Here is a 16,392-nt window from a genome sequence, read left to right as displayed (position 1 = left end):
TTTGAGCCATTAGGGTTAATTACAGCCTCATTTGGCAGGATGGAGCCCCCGTAATTATCCCACGAACAAGATTAGGAAGTGTTCTGATGCAGCAGATACAGTCGTAGCCTCTCGGCGCACAGGCAGGAATTGGCAAAGGCACGAGTTCAAGGGAATCAGGAGCTCATCATGCTTGGTTTCTTCTGTTGCTCTGGCGCTGGGGTGCTTCGTGGCCATGTGGGGTCATGCCCTGTGGTTTTGGACACTCCTCATGCCTGCTAAATGCATTGCTGCCTCTCGAAATGAAAAAGGGGGGCTTTGAGATTATTATTTATTATTTTATTTATTATTATTTATTATTTTATTTATTTAATATTATTATTTATATAAATTACTTATTGAGATTATTAATGGTTTGCAAAAGCATCCCAAACACAGGCTTGGGGTTAATATTGGAAGGCAGCAAGATGACAGCGGTTTCTGCATCTCGTATGCTTCTGCAAAGGTGTTTAGAGTGGCTTGTAGGTCTTCTGAATGAGCACAGGCTACGTTATCATTGGCATATTGGAGTTCTATAACAGATGTTGTTGTGAACTTGGAAGAGTCCTGTTGGAAAAGCAGAGGAGGAACCATTTTTGCGCGAGGAACAATAGAAAGTGTACTTAAGGTGTTGTGAAATAGATGTGAGCTAGCTATTCATAAACATTCTTGGCTGGGAATCCTTTGTTGGGAGGTTATTAGCTGGCCCTGATTGTTTCTTGCATTGCTTGTATGTTGTAGAGTAAAGGCATGTTACATTCTGAAACGTTGGGTTGTTGTGAGTTTTTAGCATTTAATGGCCTTGCAGCTTCACGGTCTGGCTTCTTACTGCCTGGGGGAATCCTTTGTTGGGAGGTGATTAGCTGGCCCTGATTGTTTCCTGTATTATTCGTATGTTGTAGATTAAAGGCGTATTACATTCTGAAACATTGGGTTGTTGTGAGTTTTTAGCATTTAATGGCCTTGCAACCTCAGGGTCTGGGTTCCTACTACCTGGGGGAATCCTTTGTTGGGAGGTGATTAGCTGGCCCTGATTGTTTCTTGTATTGCTTGTATATTGTAAAGGCATGTTACATTCTGAAACTTTGGGTTGTTGTGAGTTTTTAGCATTTAATGGCCTCGCAACTTCAGGGTCTGGGTTCTTACTGCCTGGGGGAATCCTTTGTTGGGAGGTGATTAGCTGGCCCTGATTGTTTCTTGTATTGCTTGTATATTGTAAAGGCATGTTACATTCTGAAACTTTGGGTTGTTGTGATTTTTTAGCATTTAATGGCCTCGCAACTTCAGGGTCTGGGTTCTTACTGCCCGGGGGAATCCTTTGTTGGGAGGTTATTAGCTGGCCCTGATTGTTTCTTGTATTGCTTGTATATTGTAAAGGCATGTTACATTCTGAAACTTTGGGTTGGTGTGAGTTTTTAGCATTTAATGGCCTTGCAACTTCAGGGTCTGGGTTCTTACTGCCTGGGGGAATCCTTTGTTGAGAGGTGATTAGCTGGCCCTAATTGTTTCCTGTATTGCTTGTATGTTGTAAAGGCATGTTACATTCTGGAACATTGGGTTGTTGTGAGTTTTTAGCATTTAATGGCCTTGCAGGGTCTGGCTTCTTACTGCCTGGGGGAAGCCACATACACATTTTCACTTTTATTTTATTTTATTTATTTTATTTAATTATTTTTATTATTTCACTTTTATTTTATTTATTTAATTAACTATTTTTTTATCATTTCACCTTTATTTTATTTTTATTTCATTTTATTATTTTTATTATTTCACTTTTATTTATTTATTTATTTATTTATGGTTTTTATTATATCTATAGATAGATAAGTGAATATGTAAACATAGATGGGGTTGTGATATAATTGCTGCTCACGGAGTCAGAGCGACAATGCAGGTTGGGAAAGAGATAGTCTTCTTGGCTTTAGGTTGACGTTGGGTAGTAAGTAACTCAGAGTAGGCAAGCGTAGTTTTAATTTTCTGATATTTTCCTGCCAAATGATTGCTCTCCCTCCGTTAGATGCTTGGAGCTGGTGCAACACATCCATTTCCATGAGTGTTGGCGTAAGCCTTCTGAAGGAAGGCACCCCCACCACCTTTTCCCTTCTGCTTCCAAGTGTGTGTGTGTGTGTTGCAGATGCTTTTGCGTATGATTGACCCAGCGGACTCTGTCTTACGCTAAATCCAACTGTTTCTCCGCCTGGCCCAGGACTGCTCTCCACTTGCCAGGATCTCTGTCCAAAGAAGAGACTTTCCAAGCCATTTTCTGTTCTTTTCTCCAACTGCATTCCTAGGGATTCTGTCTCGGAACGTCTCTGCACAAGGCTTGTGTCCAACTGCGGTTTCTTAATGTGTTCTTGTACTTACTTAGGCGATCCCTCGTAGCTCTTCAAGTGTAGTGTCTTGGTGGTGGCTGTGGAGCCCTATTCTTAACCCACATATTATTCCACATGCCTGTGAGACGTGGACTGTCTACAGATGTCACATGCAACTCCTGGAATGATTCCATCAGCGCTGCCTCTGAAAAATCCTGCAAATCGCTTGGGAAGACAAGCGGACAAACGTCAGCATGTTGGAAGAAGCAAAGACCACCAGCATTGAAGCGATGGTCCTCCGCCACCAACTCCACTGGACTGAAGGCAACACTGTCCGGATGCCCGACCACCGTCTCCCAAAGCAGTTGCTCTACTCCGAACTCAAGAATGGAAAATGGAATGTTGGAGGACAGGAAAAGAGATTGAAAGATGGGCTCAAAACCAACCTTAAAACCTCTGGCATAGACACTGAGAACTGGGAAGCCCTGGCCTTTGAGCTCTCTAATTGGAGGTCAGCTGTGACCAGCAGTGCTGCGGAATTCGAAGAGGCAGAAATGAAGGGCGAAAGGGAGAAATGTGCCAAGAGGAAGGAGACACGTTAAGCCAACCCCATTTGGGACCGCCTTCCGTCTGGAAACCGATGCCCTCACTGTGGAATAATTACTTACTTACTTACTTACTTAGGCGATCCCTCGTTTTCCGAGGAGGACTGTCTTCCAATATTCCTGTGGGTCCGTATGTGGCTGTGGAGCCCTCTTCTTGCTCTGCATCTTCCGCAGTGAGGGCATTGGTTTCCAGGTGGAAGGCGGTCTCGGTCGGGGTTGGCTTGACACGCCTTCCTCCTGGCACGTTTCTCCCTTTCACCCTTCACTCATGCCTCCTCGAATTCTGTAGCACTGCTGGTCACAGCTGACCTCCAGCTGGAGCGCTCAAGGGCCAGGGCTTCCCAGTTCTCAGTGTCTATGCCAGAGTTTTTAAGGTTGGCTTTGAGGCCATCTTTCAATCTCTTTTCCTGTCCACCAACGTTTCGTTTTCCGTTCTTAAGTTTGGAGTAGAGCAACTGCTTTGGGAGACGGTGGTCAGGCATCCGGACAACGTGGCTGGTCCAGGAGAGTTGATGGCGGAGGAGCATCGCTTCAATGCTGGTGGTCTTTGCTTCTCCCAGCATGATAACATTTGTCCACCTGACTTCTTCCCAAGAGATTTGCGGGATTTTTCGGAGGCAACGCTGATGGAATCTTTCCAGGAGTTGCATGTGATGTCTGTAGACAGTTCACGTTTCGCAGGCGTTTAGCAGGGTTGGGAGGACAATAGCTTTGTAAACAAGCCCCTTGGTCTCTCTACGGATGTCCCGGACCTCAAACACTCTCTGCTTCATTTGGGAAAATGCTGCACTCGCAGAGCTCAGGCGGTGTTGTATTTCAGTCTCAATGTTGACGTCTGTAGACAGTCCATGTTTCGCAGGCGTTTAGCAGGGTTGGGAGGAGGATAGCTTTATCAACAAGTCCCTTGGTCTCCCTACGGATGTCCCGGTCCTCAAACACTCGCAGAGCTCAGGCGGTGTTGTATTTTGGTGTCAATGTTGACTTTGGTGGAGAGGTGGCTGCCAAGGGAGCGGAAATGGTCAACAGTTTCTAATGTGAGACCATAAAGCTGTATTTCTGGCATTGCAGAAAGATTGGCTGGTGAGTGCTGGAAGAGCACTTTGGTTTTCTCAATGCTCAATGACAGCCCTTGCTTCTTGTATGCTTCTGCAAAGGTGTTGGGAGAGGCTTGGAGGTCGTCTTCTGCATGCGCACAGACTACGTTATCATCAACATATTGGAGTCCTATAACAGATGTTGTAGATCTTCTGAATGAGCACAGACTGTGTTGTCATCAACATATTGGAGTTCTATAACAAACGTTGTAAGTCTTCTTCTGAATGCACACAGACTGTGTTATCATCGGCATATTGGAGTCCTATAACAGATGTTGTAGATCTTCTGAATGAGCACAGACTGTGTTGTCATCAACATATTGGAGTTCTATAACAGACGTTGTAAGTCTTCTTCTGAATGCACACAGACTACGTTATCATCGGCATATTAGAGTCCTATAACAGATGTTGTAGATCTTCTGAATGAGCACAGACTGTGTTGTCACCAACATGGAGTTCTATAACAGACATTGTACGTCTTCTTCTGAATGCACACAGACTACATTATCATCGGCATATTGGAGTCCTATAACAGATGTTGTAGATCTTCTGAATGAGCACAGACAGTGTTGTCACCAACATTTTGGAGTTCTATAACAGACGTTGTAAGTCTTCTTCTGAATGCACACAAACTATGTTATCATTGGCATATTGGAGTCCTATAACAGATGTTGTAGATCTTCTGAATGAGCACAGACTGTGTTGTCACCAACATGGAGTTCTATAACAGACATTGTATGTCTTCTTCTGAATGCACACAGACTACATTATCATCGGCATATTGGAGTCCTATAACAGATGTTGTAGATCTTCTGAATGAGCACAGACTGTGTTGTCATCAACATATTGGAGTTCTATAACAGACGTTGTAAGTCTTCTTCTGAATGCACACAGACTGTGTTATCATCGGCATATTGGAGTCCTATAACAGATGTTGTAGATCTTCTGAATGAGCACAGACTGTGTTGTCATCAACATATTGGAGTTCTATAACAGACATTGCAAGTCTTTTTCTGAATGCACACAGACTATATTATCATTGGCATTTGGAGTCCTATAACAGATGTTGTAGATCTTCTGAATGAGCACAGACTGTGTTGTCATCAACATATTGGAGTTCTATAACAGACATTGCAAGTCTTTTTCTGAATGCACACAGACTATATTATCATTGGCATATTAGAGTCCTATAACAGATGTTGTAGATCTTCTGAATGAGCTCAGACTGTGTTGTCATCAACATATTGAAGTTCTATAACAGACATTGTAAGTCTTCTTCTGAATGCACACAGACTGTGTTATCATCTGCATATTGGAGTTCTATAACAGACTTTGTTGTGAACTTGGAAGAGCAGAGCGGTACCTATGAGGAAGTGTTTGGTTAAGTTTCTGACCTCTTTGTGCTTCAGAGTTACTTGTGACACTGTGGCATCAAGACATTGATTGCAAACTGCCAAAATAATGGTGCAACATAGATCCATTGCAGAGTTTTAATGCTGTGCCCTTGCATCAAAGTAATCATCAATTGCACATTCATATTATGTGCAAAGGTGACACCCATGCAACTCAAGAATGGAATTTCCATCTATCCCTTGTTACCCAAAATTAAGACATTTTAGACTGTTTCCCCCTCCTGCAATTCAGCGCAAATGCGTTGCAATATTCAGTGTGTTGACGCCATTCTGTGAATTCCCGTGTGGCTTACGTGCAGATGGCGCAGGTTGGCGGCACATTACAAGGCTGACAAGAGGGGTCAGGTGCATCTCGCAGGCGCCTTTAATTGGCTCTCTTCCGCACGGGAAACTATTCCAGCAGACAAGCCTTCTCTTTTCTTCACCTTTCAAGCGCACGTTTTTCTCTCTTAACCAGTGTGAGGCTGAAAAATATCTTCTAATTTGCAATCGTGCGTGCAGTGTCTTGATATCCTAGACGGGGAGGCTGCATTCCCATTGCCAGCGGAGAACTGGCTGCACTGGTTTCCCGTCCCTTTCTCAATCCAGTTCAAGGAAGCCCTTCACCGTTTAGGAGTGAAGGACCTGTGGCATCTATAACAGTGGTTCTCAACCTTCCTAATGCCGCGACCCCTTAATACAGCTCCCCATGTTGTGGTGACCCCCAACCATAACATTCTTTTGCTACGTCATAACCCTAATTTTGCTCCTGTTATGAAACATACTTTGGGAGTTGTAGTTGTTGGGATTTATGGTTCACCTACAATCAAAGATTATTCTGAACTCCACCAGCGATGGAATTGGGCCAAACCTGGCACACAGGACTCCCATGACCAACAGAAAACACTGGAAGGGTTTGGTGGGCATTGACCTTGAGTTTGGGAGTTGTAGTTCACCTACAGAGAGCACTATGGGCTCAAACAATGGTGGATCTGGACCAAACTTGACACAAATACTCAGTATGTTAAATGTGAACAACTGGGGGAGTTTGGGAAAATAGGCCTTGACATTTGGGAGTTGTAGTTGCTGGGATTTATAGTCCACCTACAATCAAAAAGCATTCTGAACCCACCAATGATAGAATTGGGCCAAACTTCCCACACAGGAACCCCCATGACCAACAGAAAATACTGTGTTTTCTGATGGTCTTTGGTGACCCCTCTGGCACCTCCTGGCGACCCCTCCAGGGGTCCCGACCCCCAGGTTGAGAAACACTGATCTATAGGGTCCATAGGAGCTGAAACATGCATGCTTTGCAATCTTCGGAGGCCTTTGATGTCCCCTATAATCACAGAAACATTCCTTTTATTTAGCTTTTAGGTGGCGCAGGTTAAGCCCTTGTGTTGGCAGGACTGCTGACCGACAGGTCGGCGGTTCGAATCTGGGGAGAGTGGGTGAGCTCCCTCTGTCAGCTCCAGCTTCCCGTGCGGGGACATGAGAGAAGCCTCCCACAAAGATGGTAATAACATCTAACATCTGGGCAACATCCTTGCAGATGGCCAATTCTCTCAAACCAGAAACGACTTGCAGTTTCTCAAAAAAAAAATCGTAGCCTTTTATTATTATTTACTAATTTTTATGATATAGTTGTGGAAAGGGATTTAAAATCTGACTGGATCTTTTGGAAGGACTGGAGAGCAGCAGCAGCAGGAGGAGGATGAGACGGGCTTTAGCACAGCAGGTTAACCGCCAGGTGCGGTAAATCTTGCCAACTGGAAGATTGACGGTTCGAAGTCCAGGTTAGGGTGAGCTCCTGGCCTTTCAGTCCAGCTCCTGCAAACCTAGCAGTTTTGAAAACAGCAATGTAGTAGATAAATAGGTACCGTTTAAGGAGGGAGGTATCCAAGGAAAGGACTGGCACAACAGGTTAATCGTCAGCTGCAGTGAATCTTGCCAACCAGAAGTCAGCAATGTGAGTAGATAAATAGGTGAGTAGATAAATAGGTATCGTTTAAGGAGGGAGGTATTCAAGGAAAGGGCCGGGCTTTAGCACAACAGGTTAATCGTTAGCTGCAGTAAATCTTGCCAACTGGAATTTTGACAATTCAAAGTACAGGTCAGGTTGAGCTCCTGGCCTTTCAGTCCAGCTCCTGCCAACCTAGCAGTTTCAAAAACAGCAATGTGAGTAGCTAAATAGGTACCGCTTAAGGAGGGAGGTATTCAAGGCGCTGATAAGGAAAGGGCTGGGCTTTAGCACAGTAGGTTAACCACCAGCTATGGTAAATCTTGCCAACCGGAATTTTGACAATTCAAAGTCTGGGTCAGGGTGAGCTCCTGGCCTTTCAGTCCAGCTCCTGCCAACCTAGCAGTTTCAAAAACAGAAATGTGAGTGGATAAATAGGTACCGCTTAAGGAGGAAGGTATTGGGCCGGGCTATAGCACAGCAGGTTAACCACCAGCTGCACTAAATCTTGCCAACCAGAAGATTGACAGTTCGAAGTCCGGGTCAGGGTGAACTGCTGGCCTTTCAGTCCAGCTCCTGCCAACCTAGCAGTTTCGAAAACAGCAATGTGAATAGATAAATAGGTACCGCTTAAGGAGGGAGGTATTGGGATGGACTTTAGCACAGCAGGTTAACAGTCAGCTGCAGTAAATCTTGCCATATGGAAGATTGACAGTTCGAAGTCTGGGTCAGGGTGAACTGCTGGCCTTTCAGTCCAGCTCCTGCCAACCTAGCAGTTTCGAAAACAGCAATGTGAATAGATAAATAGGTACCGCTTAAGGAGGGAGGTATTGGGCCGGGCTTTAGCACAGCAGGTTAACAGTCAGCTGCAGTAAATCTTGCCAGCCAGAAGATTGACAGTTCGAAGTCCGGGTCAGGGTGAACTGCTGGCCTTTCAGTCCAGCTCCTGCCAACCTAGCAGTTTCGAAAACAGCAATGTGATTAGATAAATAGGGTTAAGGAGGGTGGTATTCAAGGCACTGAAAGGGAAAGGGCCGGGCTTTAGCGCAGCAGGTTAACCACCAGCTGTGGTAAATCATGCCAACCGGAAGATTGACAGTTCAAAGTCCGGGTCAGGGTGAGCTCTTGGCCTTTCAGTCCAGCTCCTGCCAACCTAGCAGTTTTGAAAACAGCAATGTGAGTAGATAAATAGGTACCACTTAAGGAGGGAGGTATTCGGGGCACTGATAACGAACGGGCCGGGCTTTAGCACAGCAGGTTTATCTTCCTTTCTGTTAGTAATGAGGCCAACCCTCACCTGCAAATATTGCATTTTAGAAATGGGAAACACGGGAGGGAAAGAAGCGACCTCTCCTCGTCAATAGGGAGTTTTTTTTGGCATGTTTTGGCTTGACCTGGGTTTGCTCCTTTGTTTGCGCTGTAACTTCGCCTCCTCTTAATTAGGTCTGATGGGTTGCGAGAGTCAATGCAAATCTAGGTCATTGCATATGCAAATGCGCAGCTGTAGTCTTGGCGCATGCCAGAGTGGATCAGCGGAGGTGTCCGGTCCTCGCCCTGCGTTAATGGGCCTTGGCAAGCCGGCTTCCGTGGGTTGAGACACACCGAACGGAGCGCGAAACCCACACGCAGGAAACTCCGCGGCTGCCACGACGTGTTTTTCCATGCACAGCACACACCCACCTAGCCGATGTCTTCGTTATTTCCAGCATTGATTCGCCATCAACTGTGATAGTGTTTGTGTTCCGCATTTTAGACTATTAATCATAACTATACTATTTTATTGTGACCTTGTTAGAAATCATAGCCTTTTGGGGAAAGTGATGCCATTACCTTTTGGGAAATGGATATCTCGATAACCTTTTGGAAAATGTATTTATGATATTTATCTATGTACAATATTTATTTATTTATGATATTTCTCATTAAATATCGTAAAGAAAATGGCATTCTCCTCCCATTTTGGGATAATCAGGAATCTCCCTGAAAAGAGTTAAATACTCGCTCGAGTCAACCTTCTCCTTAGTGCGAAATATTCACCAGTACTCTTGCAAAGCAATTAGGTTTCTCAGTTGTTAGACTGAAATGCCATGATATCCCTTGGAACTGATAGGGACAAAGATATGTCTATACTCATACACACACACATCTATATAAATAAAATATAATGTTTGTTTCTGGGATTAACATAACTCAAAAACCACTGGACGAATCGACACAAAATTTGGACACATTACACCTCTCAGGCCAAGGAGTGACCATCACTCATAACCCCCTCCCCCCAAAACAGCAAAAACGACTTAAAAACTCCAAAAAGCTAAATGATGAAAAGCTAAATGATGGTACAGAAAAAAGAGGAGAAAGAGGGAGGGAAGGAAGGGGAGAAAAAAAGGAAGGAAGGAAGGAAGGAAGGAAGGAAGGAAGGAAGGAAGGGGGAAAGAAAAAGAAAAAGAAAAAAGGAAAGAGAGAAGGAAGCATGGAAGCAAAGAGCGAAGGAAGGAAGGAAAGAGGTAGAGAAGGAAGAAAAACAGAAAGTAGAAGGAAAAGAAAAAGGGGAAGGGAAGGAAAGAGGTATAGAAGGAAGGAAGGAGAGAAGGAAGGAAAAAAGGAAAGGAAGGAAAGAGGGAGTGAAGGAAGGAAGGAGGGAAAGAGGGAGGGAAGGAAAGAGAGAAGGAAAGATGAAAACAAGCAAAGGAAGGAAGGAAAGAGGTAGAGAAGGAAGAAAGGTGAGAAAGAGGAAGAGAAGGAAAGAGGTAGAGAAGGAAGGAGGGAGAGAAGGAAGGAAAAAAGGAAAGGAGGGAAAGAGAGAGTGAAGGAAGGAGGGAAAGGAGAGAAAGAGGAAGAGAAAGAAAAGAGGGAGCAAGCAAAGGAAGGAAGGAAAGAGGTAGGGAAGGAAGAAAGGAGAGAAAGAGGGAGGAAGGAAAGAGGTAGAGAAGGAGGGAAGGAGAGAAGGAAGGAAAAAAGGGAAAGGAAGGAAAGAGGGAGTGAAGGAAGGAGAGAAAGAAGGAGGGAAAGCAAGAGAGAAGGAAGGATGAAAACAAAAAGCAAAGGAAGGAAGGAAGGAAAGAGGTAGAGAAGGAAGAAAAGTCAGAAAACAGAAGGAAAAGAAAAAGGGGGAAGGAACGAAAGAGGTAGAGAAGGAAGGAAGGAGAGAAGGAAGAAAGGAAAGGAAGGAAAGAGGGAGTGAAGGAAGGAGAGAAAGGGAGGGAAGGAAAAAGAGGAGGAAGAATGAAAACAAAAAGCAAAGGACGAGGTAGAGAAGGAAGAAAGGAGAGAAAGAGGAAGAGAAAGAAAAAGGGGGGAAGGAAGGAAAGAAGTAGGAAAGGAAGGAGACAAGGAAGGAAAAAAGGAAGGAAGGAAAGAGGTAGAGAAGGAAGAAAGGAGAGAAAGAAGAAGAGAAAGAAAAGGGGGGAAGGAAGGAAAGAGGTAGAAGGAAGGAAGGAGAGGAAGAGGAAGAGAAAGAAAAAGGGAGGGAGGAAACTCACACACTTCCTTTTGAAACTCCTGGTGTTGCTCTGTGTCGTGCTGATTGGCGGCTTTCTTTTTCCAGCAGAGACATTTGACCAGCTACCCGTACCGCTGCACCTTGGCAGACTTTCAGATCGAAAAGAAGATCGGAAGGGGTCAGTTCAGCGAAGTCTACAAGGCCACCTGCCTTCTGGACAGGAAACCAGTGGCGCTCAAGAAAGTGCAGGTGAGATTGGAGTGGTCAAGGCAGGCGGGCAGAATGTCCAGCGCTGGCATACACGGGCCAGAGGGTATCCCCTTCTCTTTTGACATTCCTCGATCTCGGGGTGTTGCCATATTCACTCAAGTCTCATGCGCCATTGAGTCTAATGCTAGCTTGGCAGGAGCTGGGCCTAACAGCAGGAGCTCATGCTGCTCCCCGGATTTGAACCTATGACCTTTCGGTCAGCAAATTCAGCAGCTCAGGCATGAAGCAGCCGGACCTTGAAAACTGCTAGGTAGATCAATAGGTACTGCTTTCACGGGAAGGTAACAATGCTTCATGCAGTCATAACCTTGGAGGTGTCTATGGACAACACCAGCTCTTTGGCTTAGAAATGGAGATGAAAAACGGGGGAATTCCAGACAAAAAAAAATGATCAGGCCCAGCTGCTTTTTTTTTTGTCGTGTCAGGAGCAACTTGAGAAACTGCAAGTCACTTCTGGTGTGAGAAAATTGGCCGTCTGCAAGGACGTTGCCCAGGGGACGCCCGAATGTTTTGATGTTTTTATCATCCTTGTGGGAGGCTTCTCTGATGTCCCCACATGGGTAGCTGGAGCTGACAGAGGGAGCTCATCTATCCTCTCCCCGGATTTGAACCTGCGATCTGTCGGTCTTCAGTCCTGCTGGCACAGGGGTTTAACCCACTGCGCCGTCGGGGGCCAGCTAATCACCTCCCAACAAAGGATTCCCCCAGGCAGTAAGAAGCCAGATCTTGAAACTGCTAGGCCATTGAATGCTAAGCAAGCTGGCCAATGGCAACATTCACACGCCTCCCACAGACAAGAGTTCTTTCTCCCACCCTGGACATTATTCCACAGATATATAATAATCCCAATTTCCTAGTTTCCAAGAGACCTCACAACCTCTGAGGATGCCTGCCATAGATGCGGGTGGAAGGTCAGGAGAGAATGCTTCTGGAACATGGTCATATAGCCTGAAAAAACCTACAACAACCCTGTGATTCTGGCCATGAAAGCCTTCGACAATAATAATAATAATAATAATAATAATAATAATAATACGTTCTTTGGGGTGGTTGAGAAGCTAATACCTTTGCTGCCTGATGGTTCAATGTACACAAACCTCACAAACCCTGAGGATGCCTGCCATAGATGCAGGTGAAACGTCAGGAGAAAATGCTTCTGGATCATGGCCAGGCATCCCCGAAAACACACAACAACCCAGACCGACAAGTCTTGATGATGATCCAGAAAGGAGGGAAAGCTAGTTTGGGTTGCTCTAGATGAGAAAGTGAATAATTTCTTCCTCCTTCTTCCTTTTTTTTCTCTCCTTCAAGATATTTGAAATGATGGATGCCAAGGCGAGACAAGATTGCATTAAAGAAATAGACCTTTTGAAGGTAAGAAGGAGGCTTCCAACTCTTGGATATATTCAGGGTGAGAGAGAGAGAGAGAGAGAATGGGTCCAGACGATTGCTTCCCATTGTAACCTCAGGGAAACCAGGCTCTTGCAGAATCGGTCTTTGATTCCACTTCTGTTTGCATTTTGAACAAGGAAGGATGTTGTGAAAAGCAGGAGCCGACTCTTTCCAAGAGAACGATGGGTTCTTCTCCCTCGCTGGAGTGGTCTGCATGGCTTGAGAGATAGATAGAGGCAGATGAAATAGGGTTATGTAAGTGCTACACTATTGGAGATGCATAAGCTTCAGTCTAAGAGAGAGAAAGATATGGAGTATGATAGTAATAATATACTAATATATACAATATATATTATGTATTATATGTTATATATTATCAGTGAAACAACTGATATCATACGAAAGCTGACTGGCACAACCTGGGGATCACAACCAGACACAGTGAAGACATCTGCCCTTGCGCTGTGCTACTCTGCTGCTGAGTATGCATGCCCAGTGTGGAACACATCTCACCACGCTAAAACAGTAGATATGGCTCTTAATGAGACATGCCGCATTATCACAGGGTGTCTGCGCCCCACACCACTGGAGAAATTACACTGCTTAGCTGGCATTGCACCACCAGACATCCACCGGGAAGCAGCAGCAATAGTGAAAGGACCAAGGCAGAGAAATCTCCAGCTCATCCCTTGTTTGGGCATCAGCCAGCACATCAACGACTTAAATCAAGACATAGTTTTCTAAGATCTACAAAGGACAAAAAGGAGGAAAGGGAAGGGTGGAAGGAGAAACAGGGATCGAGGGAAGGAGGGAGGAAAGAAGGAAGGAAGGATGGATGGAAGGGAAAGGAAGAAGGAAGGAGAGAAGGAAGGAAGGAGAGAGAGGGAAGGAGGGACACTCGTTGGAACACCCCAGCAAGCGAGAGTCCAAAAGTGGCAGGCTCAAACTCAGCACCTCAATCCATGGCTGATACCAAAGGAAAGACTCCCCCTGGGCACACAGAGGACTGGGCGACTTGGAAGGCGCTGAACAGACTGAGCTTGGGCACCACGAGATGCAGAGCCAACCTCAAGAAATGGGGCCACAAAGTGGAATCCATGACATGCGAGTGCGGAGAAGAGCAAACCGCTGACCACCTGCTGCAATGCACCCTGAGCCCTGCCACATGATGCGCAAGGGAGGACCTTCTTGCAGCAACACCAGAGGCACCCCAAGGGGACAGAGACTGGTCAAAGGACATCTAATCAACTACCAAGTTTGCAAATGTTGTGTTTTGTCTGTTTCTTTGTTTTGATCTGTTAGAAATGTAATATAATTGACTGGTTAATCTGACACGACAAATAAATAACCACATTGTTGGCTCATGTTCAGCTTGTGGCCTGCTCAGACTCCTAGATCTTCCTGCTCTTGCAATAGGAGAGCTGACCAGGTGTACCTTCTCCTCCCCCAGTTGGGGGTCTTTGTATTGTGACCCTACCCAAGCGTTAGGACCCGATGCAGCTGTGTGGGTCGCTTAGCCGTAAGACCAGCGTATTGTGTGTTGAGTGTTGCCTGCGAAGCAGAGAGTGAAGAAGGAGTGAGGCGTGCCAAGGCCCGGAAGGCGAAGGCGGCCTGATCCCCGTGCCAAAGAAGGCGTGCGGAAAGGGCGAGGGAGGGCCGGCCATACGGTGGTGGATGTATCCAGGGCATGCTGTCCACACGCGTTAGGCTCAAGGGTGAGTGGAGTCCACACAGTGGGGCAGACAGGCGGATCAGGGCGGTCAATTAGAATCTCCCCCGTAGAAGATGTCCAGGGGCAACGGCAGATCTTCCCAGATCAGACTCACTCGGGAGCCAGATGTTAAGCTGTGAACATTGCATTAGCCGGGCTGTGAAGAGACAAATGAGGGGAGATGATACGCCGGCGTAATTAGCACTTCGCTCCCCCTCCGTCCTTGGCTCTTCCTTGCAAATGTGTTTTGAAGCAAATTAAAGGAGGAAAGGAAGGACTTCCTGATTATCAGAGCTCTTCCACATTGGAAAATGCTGCCTGGGAGTCCGATGGAGCCTCTTTCTCGAGGTTTGTAAGCAGAGGCTGGTGGGCCATCTGTCGGGAGGGCTTTGATTGTGTTTTCCAGCCTGGCTAAACAGGGCTGGACTGGATGGCCCTTGGGGTCTCTTCCAACTCTATGGGCAGGTGGTGAAAGCCTGCTTTGGTGGAGCAATGCCAGTCTTATCTAAATTAAAGAGATTGAAGGCAGCATTTCCTTTGGGAATGTCCCAACATACCTTAGATTTAGGGAAGAGCCACTGAATAAGAATCCACCGAATACACGAGTACTCAGAGCGGATTGCAGCATTTACATACATAGGCAAACATTCAATGCCTTTCCAACTTGGGGGCTGCGTGCTGGCACTCTCTGCTCGGAGGACTGGCTGCCCAGTGATGGATGGAAGGAAGGAAGGAAGGAAGGAAGGAAGGAAGGACAAAAGGGAGGAAGAGAAGGAAGAAAGAAAGGAAGAGAAGGACAAAGGACAAAAGGGAGAAAGGGAAGGATAGAAGGAGAAAGAGGGACCGAGGGAAGGAGGGAGGAAAGAAGGAAAAAGAGGAAGGAAAGAGAGAAGGAAGGACGAAAGGAAGGAAAGGATGGAAGGAGAGAGAGGGAAGGAGGGAGGAAAGAGGGAAGGAAGGAAAGACAAAAAGGAATGATGAAAGGGAAGGGAGGGAGGAAGTAAGTAAGGAAGGAAGGGAAGGATAAAAGGAAAAAGAGAAGGAAGGAAGAAAGAAAGAAAGGAAGAGAAGGATGGATGGATGGATAGAAGGAAGGAAAGGACGGGAAGGATAAAGGAAAGCGAAGGAAGGAAAGAGAAAGGGGTAGAGAAGGAGAAAAGAGGCAAGGAAGGATGGACGAAAAGGTGGAAGGGAAGGATGGAAGAGGGAGGTAAGGAGGAGGGAAAGACAACAGGGAACGAGGGAAGGAAGGAAAAAGAGGGAGAGAGGGAAGGAAAGAAGGATGAAAGGGTGGGAGGGAAGGAAGTAGGGAGGGAGAAAGGGGGAGGGAAGTAAGGAGGAAGGAAAAAAATGGAGGAAAGGGTGGAAGGAAAGGAGAAAGAGGGAGGGAAGGAAGAAGGAAAGAGAGAAGGAAGGAAGGATAGGATGGTGAGGGAGAGGAGGGCCTGAGAAAAGAGCCCAAGGGGCTGCATCCGCCCCCCCCCCCCCCAGGCCTGGGTTTGCCCATACCTGCTTTACAACCATATACAATGACACAAAAACAAAGGCAAAGGCTTCTCCTTTCATTTCCGGCTTCCGGTTCTGGGGAGGTGCTTTTCTCCATTTTCAAGTTGAGGAGCCTTGTTGTCACCTTCTGGTCATGTGGCTGGCAAGATTGTTCAGAGCGTCTCTTTACCTTTTCCCATCGAAGCGATACCTATTTATCTACTCACATTTGCATGTTTTCGAGCTGCTAGGTTGGCAGCAACTGGAGCTGCCAGAAGTTGCCTGTGATCAAAAGGTTAATATGGGGGAGATGTGTATATTTGGGGAGTCAGAAAATTCAGGCTGAGGTAAGAAGGCAGGAAGCCTTTGTGGATCAGTATCAGTGAGAAGATCACGTCATGGTTGTCCCGTCCTGGTTCAGAATCAATTGAGATGAGATCAGATGGCAGCCACCAAGTGGAGACCCATCGTCCCAAATGTTATAGGAATTCTCCAATGGAATCCTACCAAGTACCCGGCTTTGTAGTCCTTCCCCTCGCAAGACCGTTTCCCTGCATTGTCGGAAAGCGTTATAAAAAATGACTGAAAACTTTGTCGGAAAGCGTTATGAAAAAACACCGAAAACTTTGTCTGAAAGCGTTAAGAAAAAAGACTGAAAACTTTGTCGGAAAGCGTTACGAAAAATGACCAAAAACTTTGTTGGAAAGTG

The 16,392-nt window shown here is 45.9% G+C and overlaps 1 protein-coding gene across 2 annotated transcripts in view; it reads left to right on the top strand.

Annotated features, from left to right (window-relative positions):
- The window catches only part of NEK6 (NIMA related kinase 6), a 135,595-nt gene that overhangs the window by 57,582 nt on the left and 61,621 nt on the right, over positions 1-16,392 (top strand). For both annotated transcript variants that reach the window (XM_067471738.1, XM_067471737.1), the window contains exons 3-4: positions 10,931-11,074; positions 12,407-12,469. In XM_067471738.1, coding sequence (XP_067327839.1) covers positions 10,931-11,074; positions 12,407-12,469 — 207 coding nt within the window. The remainder of the gene's footprint in view (positions 1-10,930; positions 11,075-12,406; positions 12,470-16,392) is intronic.

The sequence above is a fragment of the Anolis sagrei genome, chromosome 11 (genome assembly GCF_037176765.1).
Source record: "Anolis sagrei isolate rAnoSag1 chromosome 11, rAnoSag1.mat, whole genome shotgun sequence".
Classification (NCBI taxonomy): domain Eukaryota; kingdom Metazoa; phylum Chordata; class Lepidosauria; order Squamata; family Dactyloidae; genus Anolis; species Anolis sagrei.
This window is presented reverse-complemented; position numbering and strand designations above follow the sequence as displayed.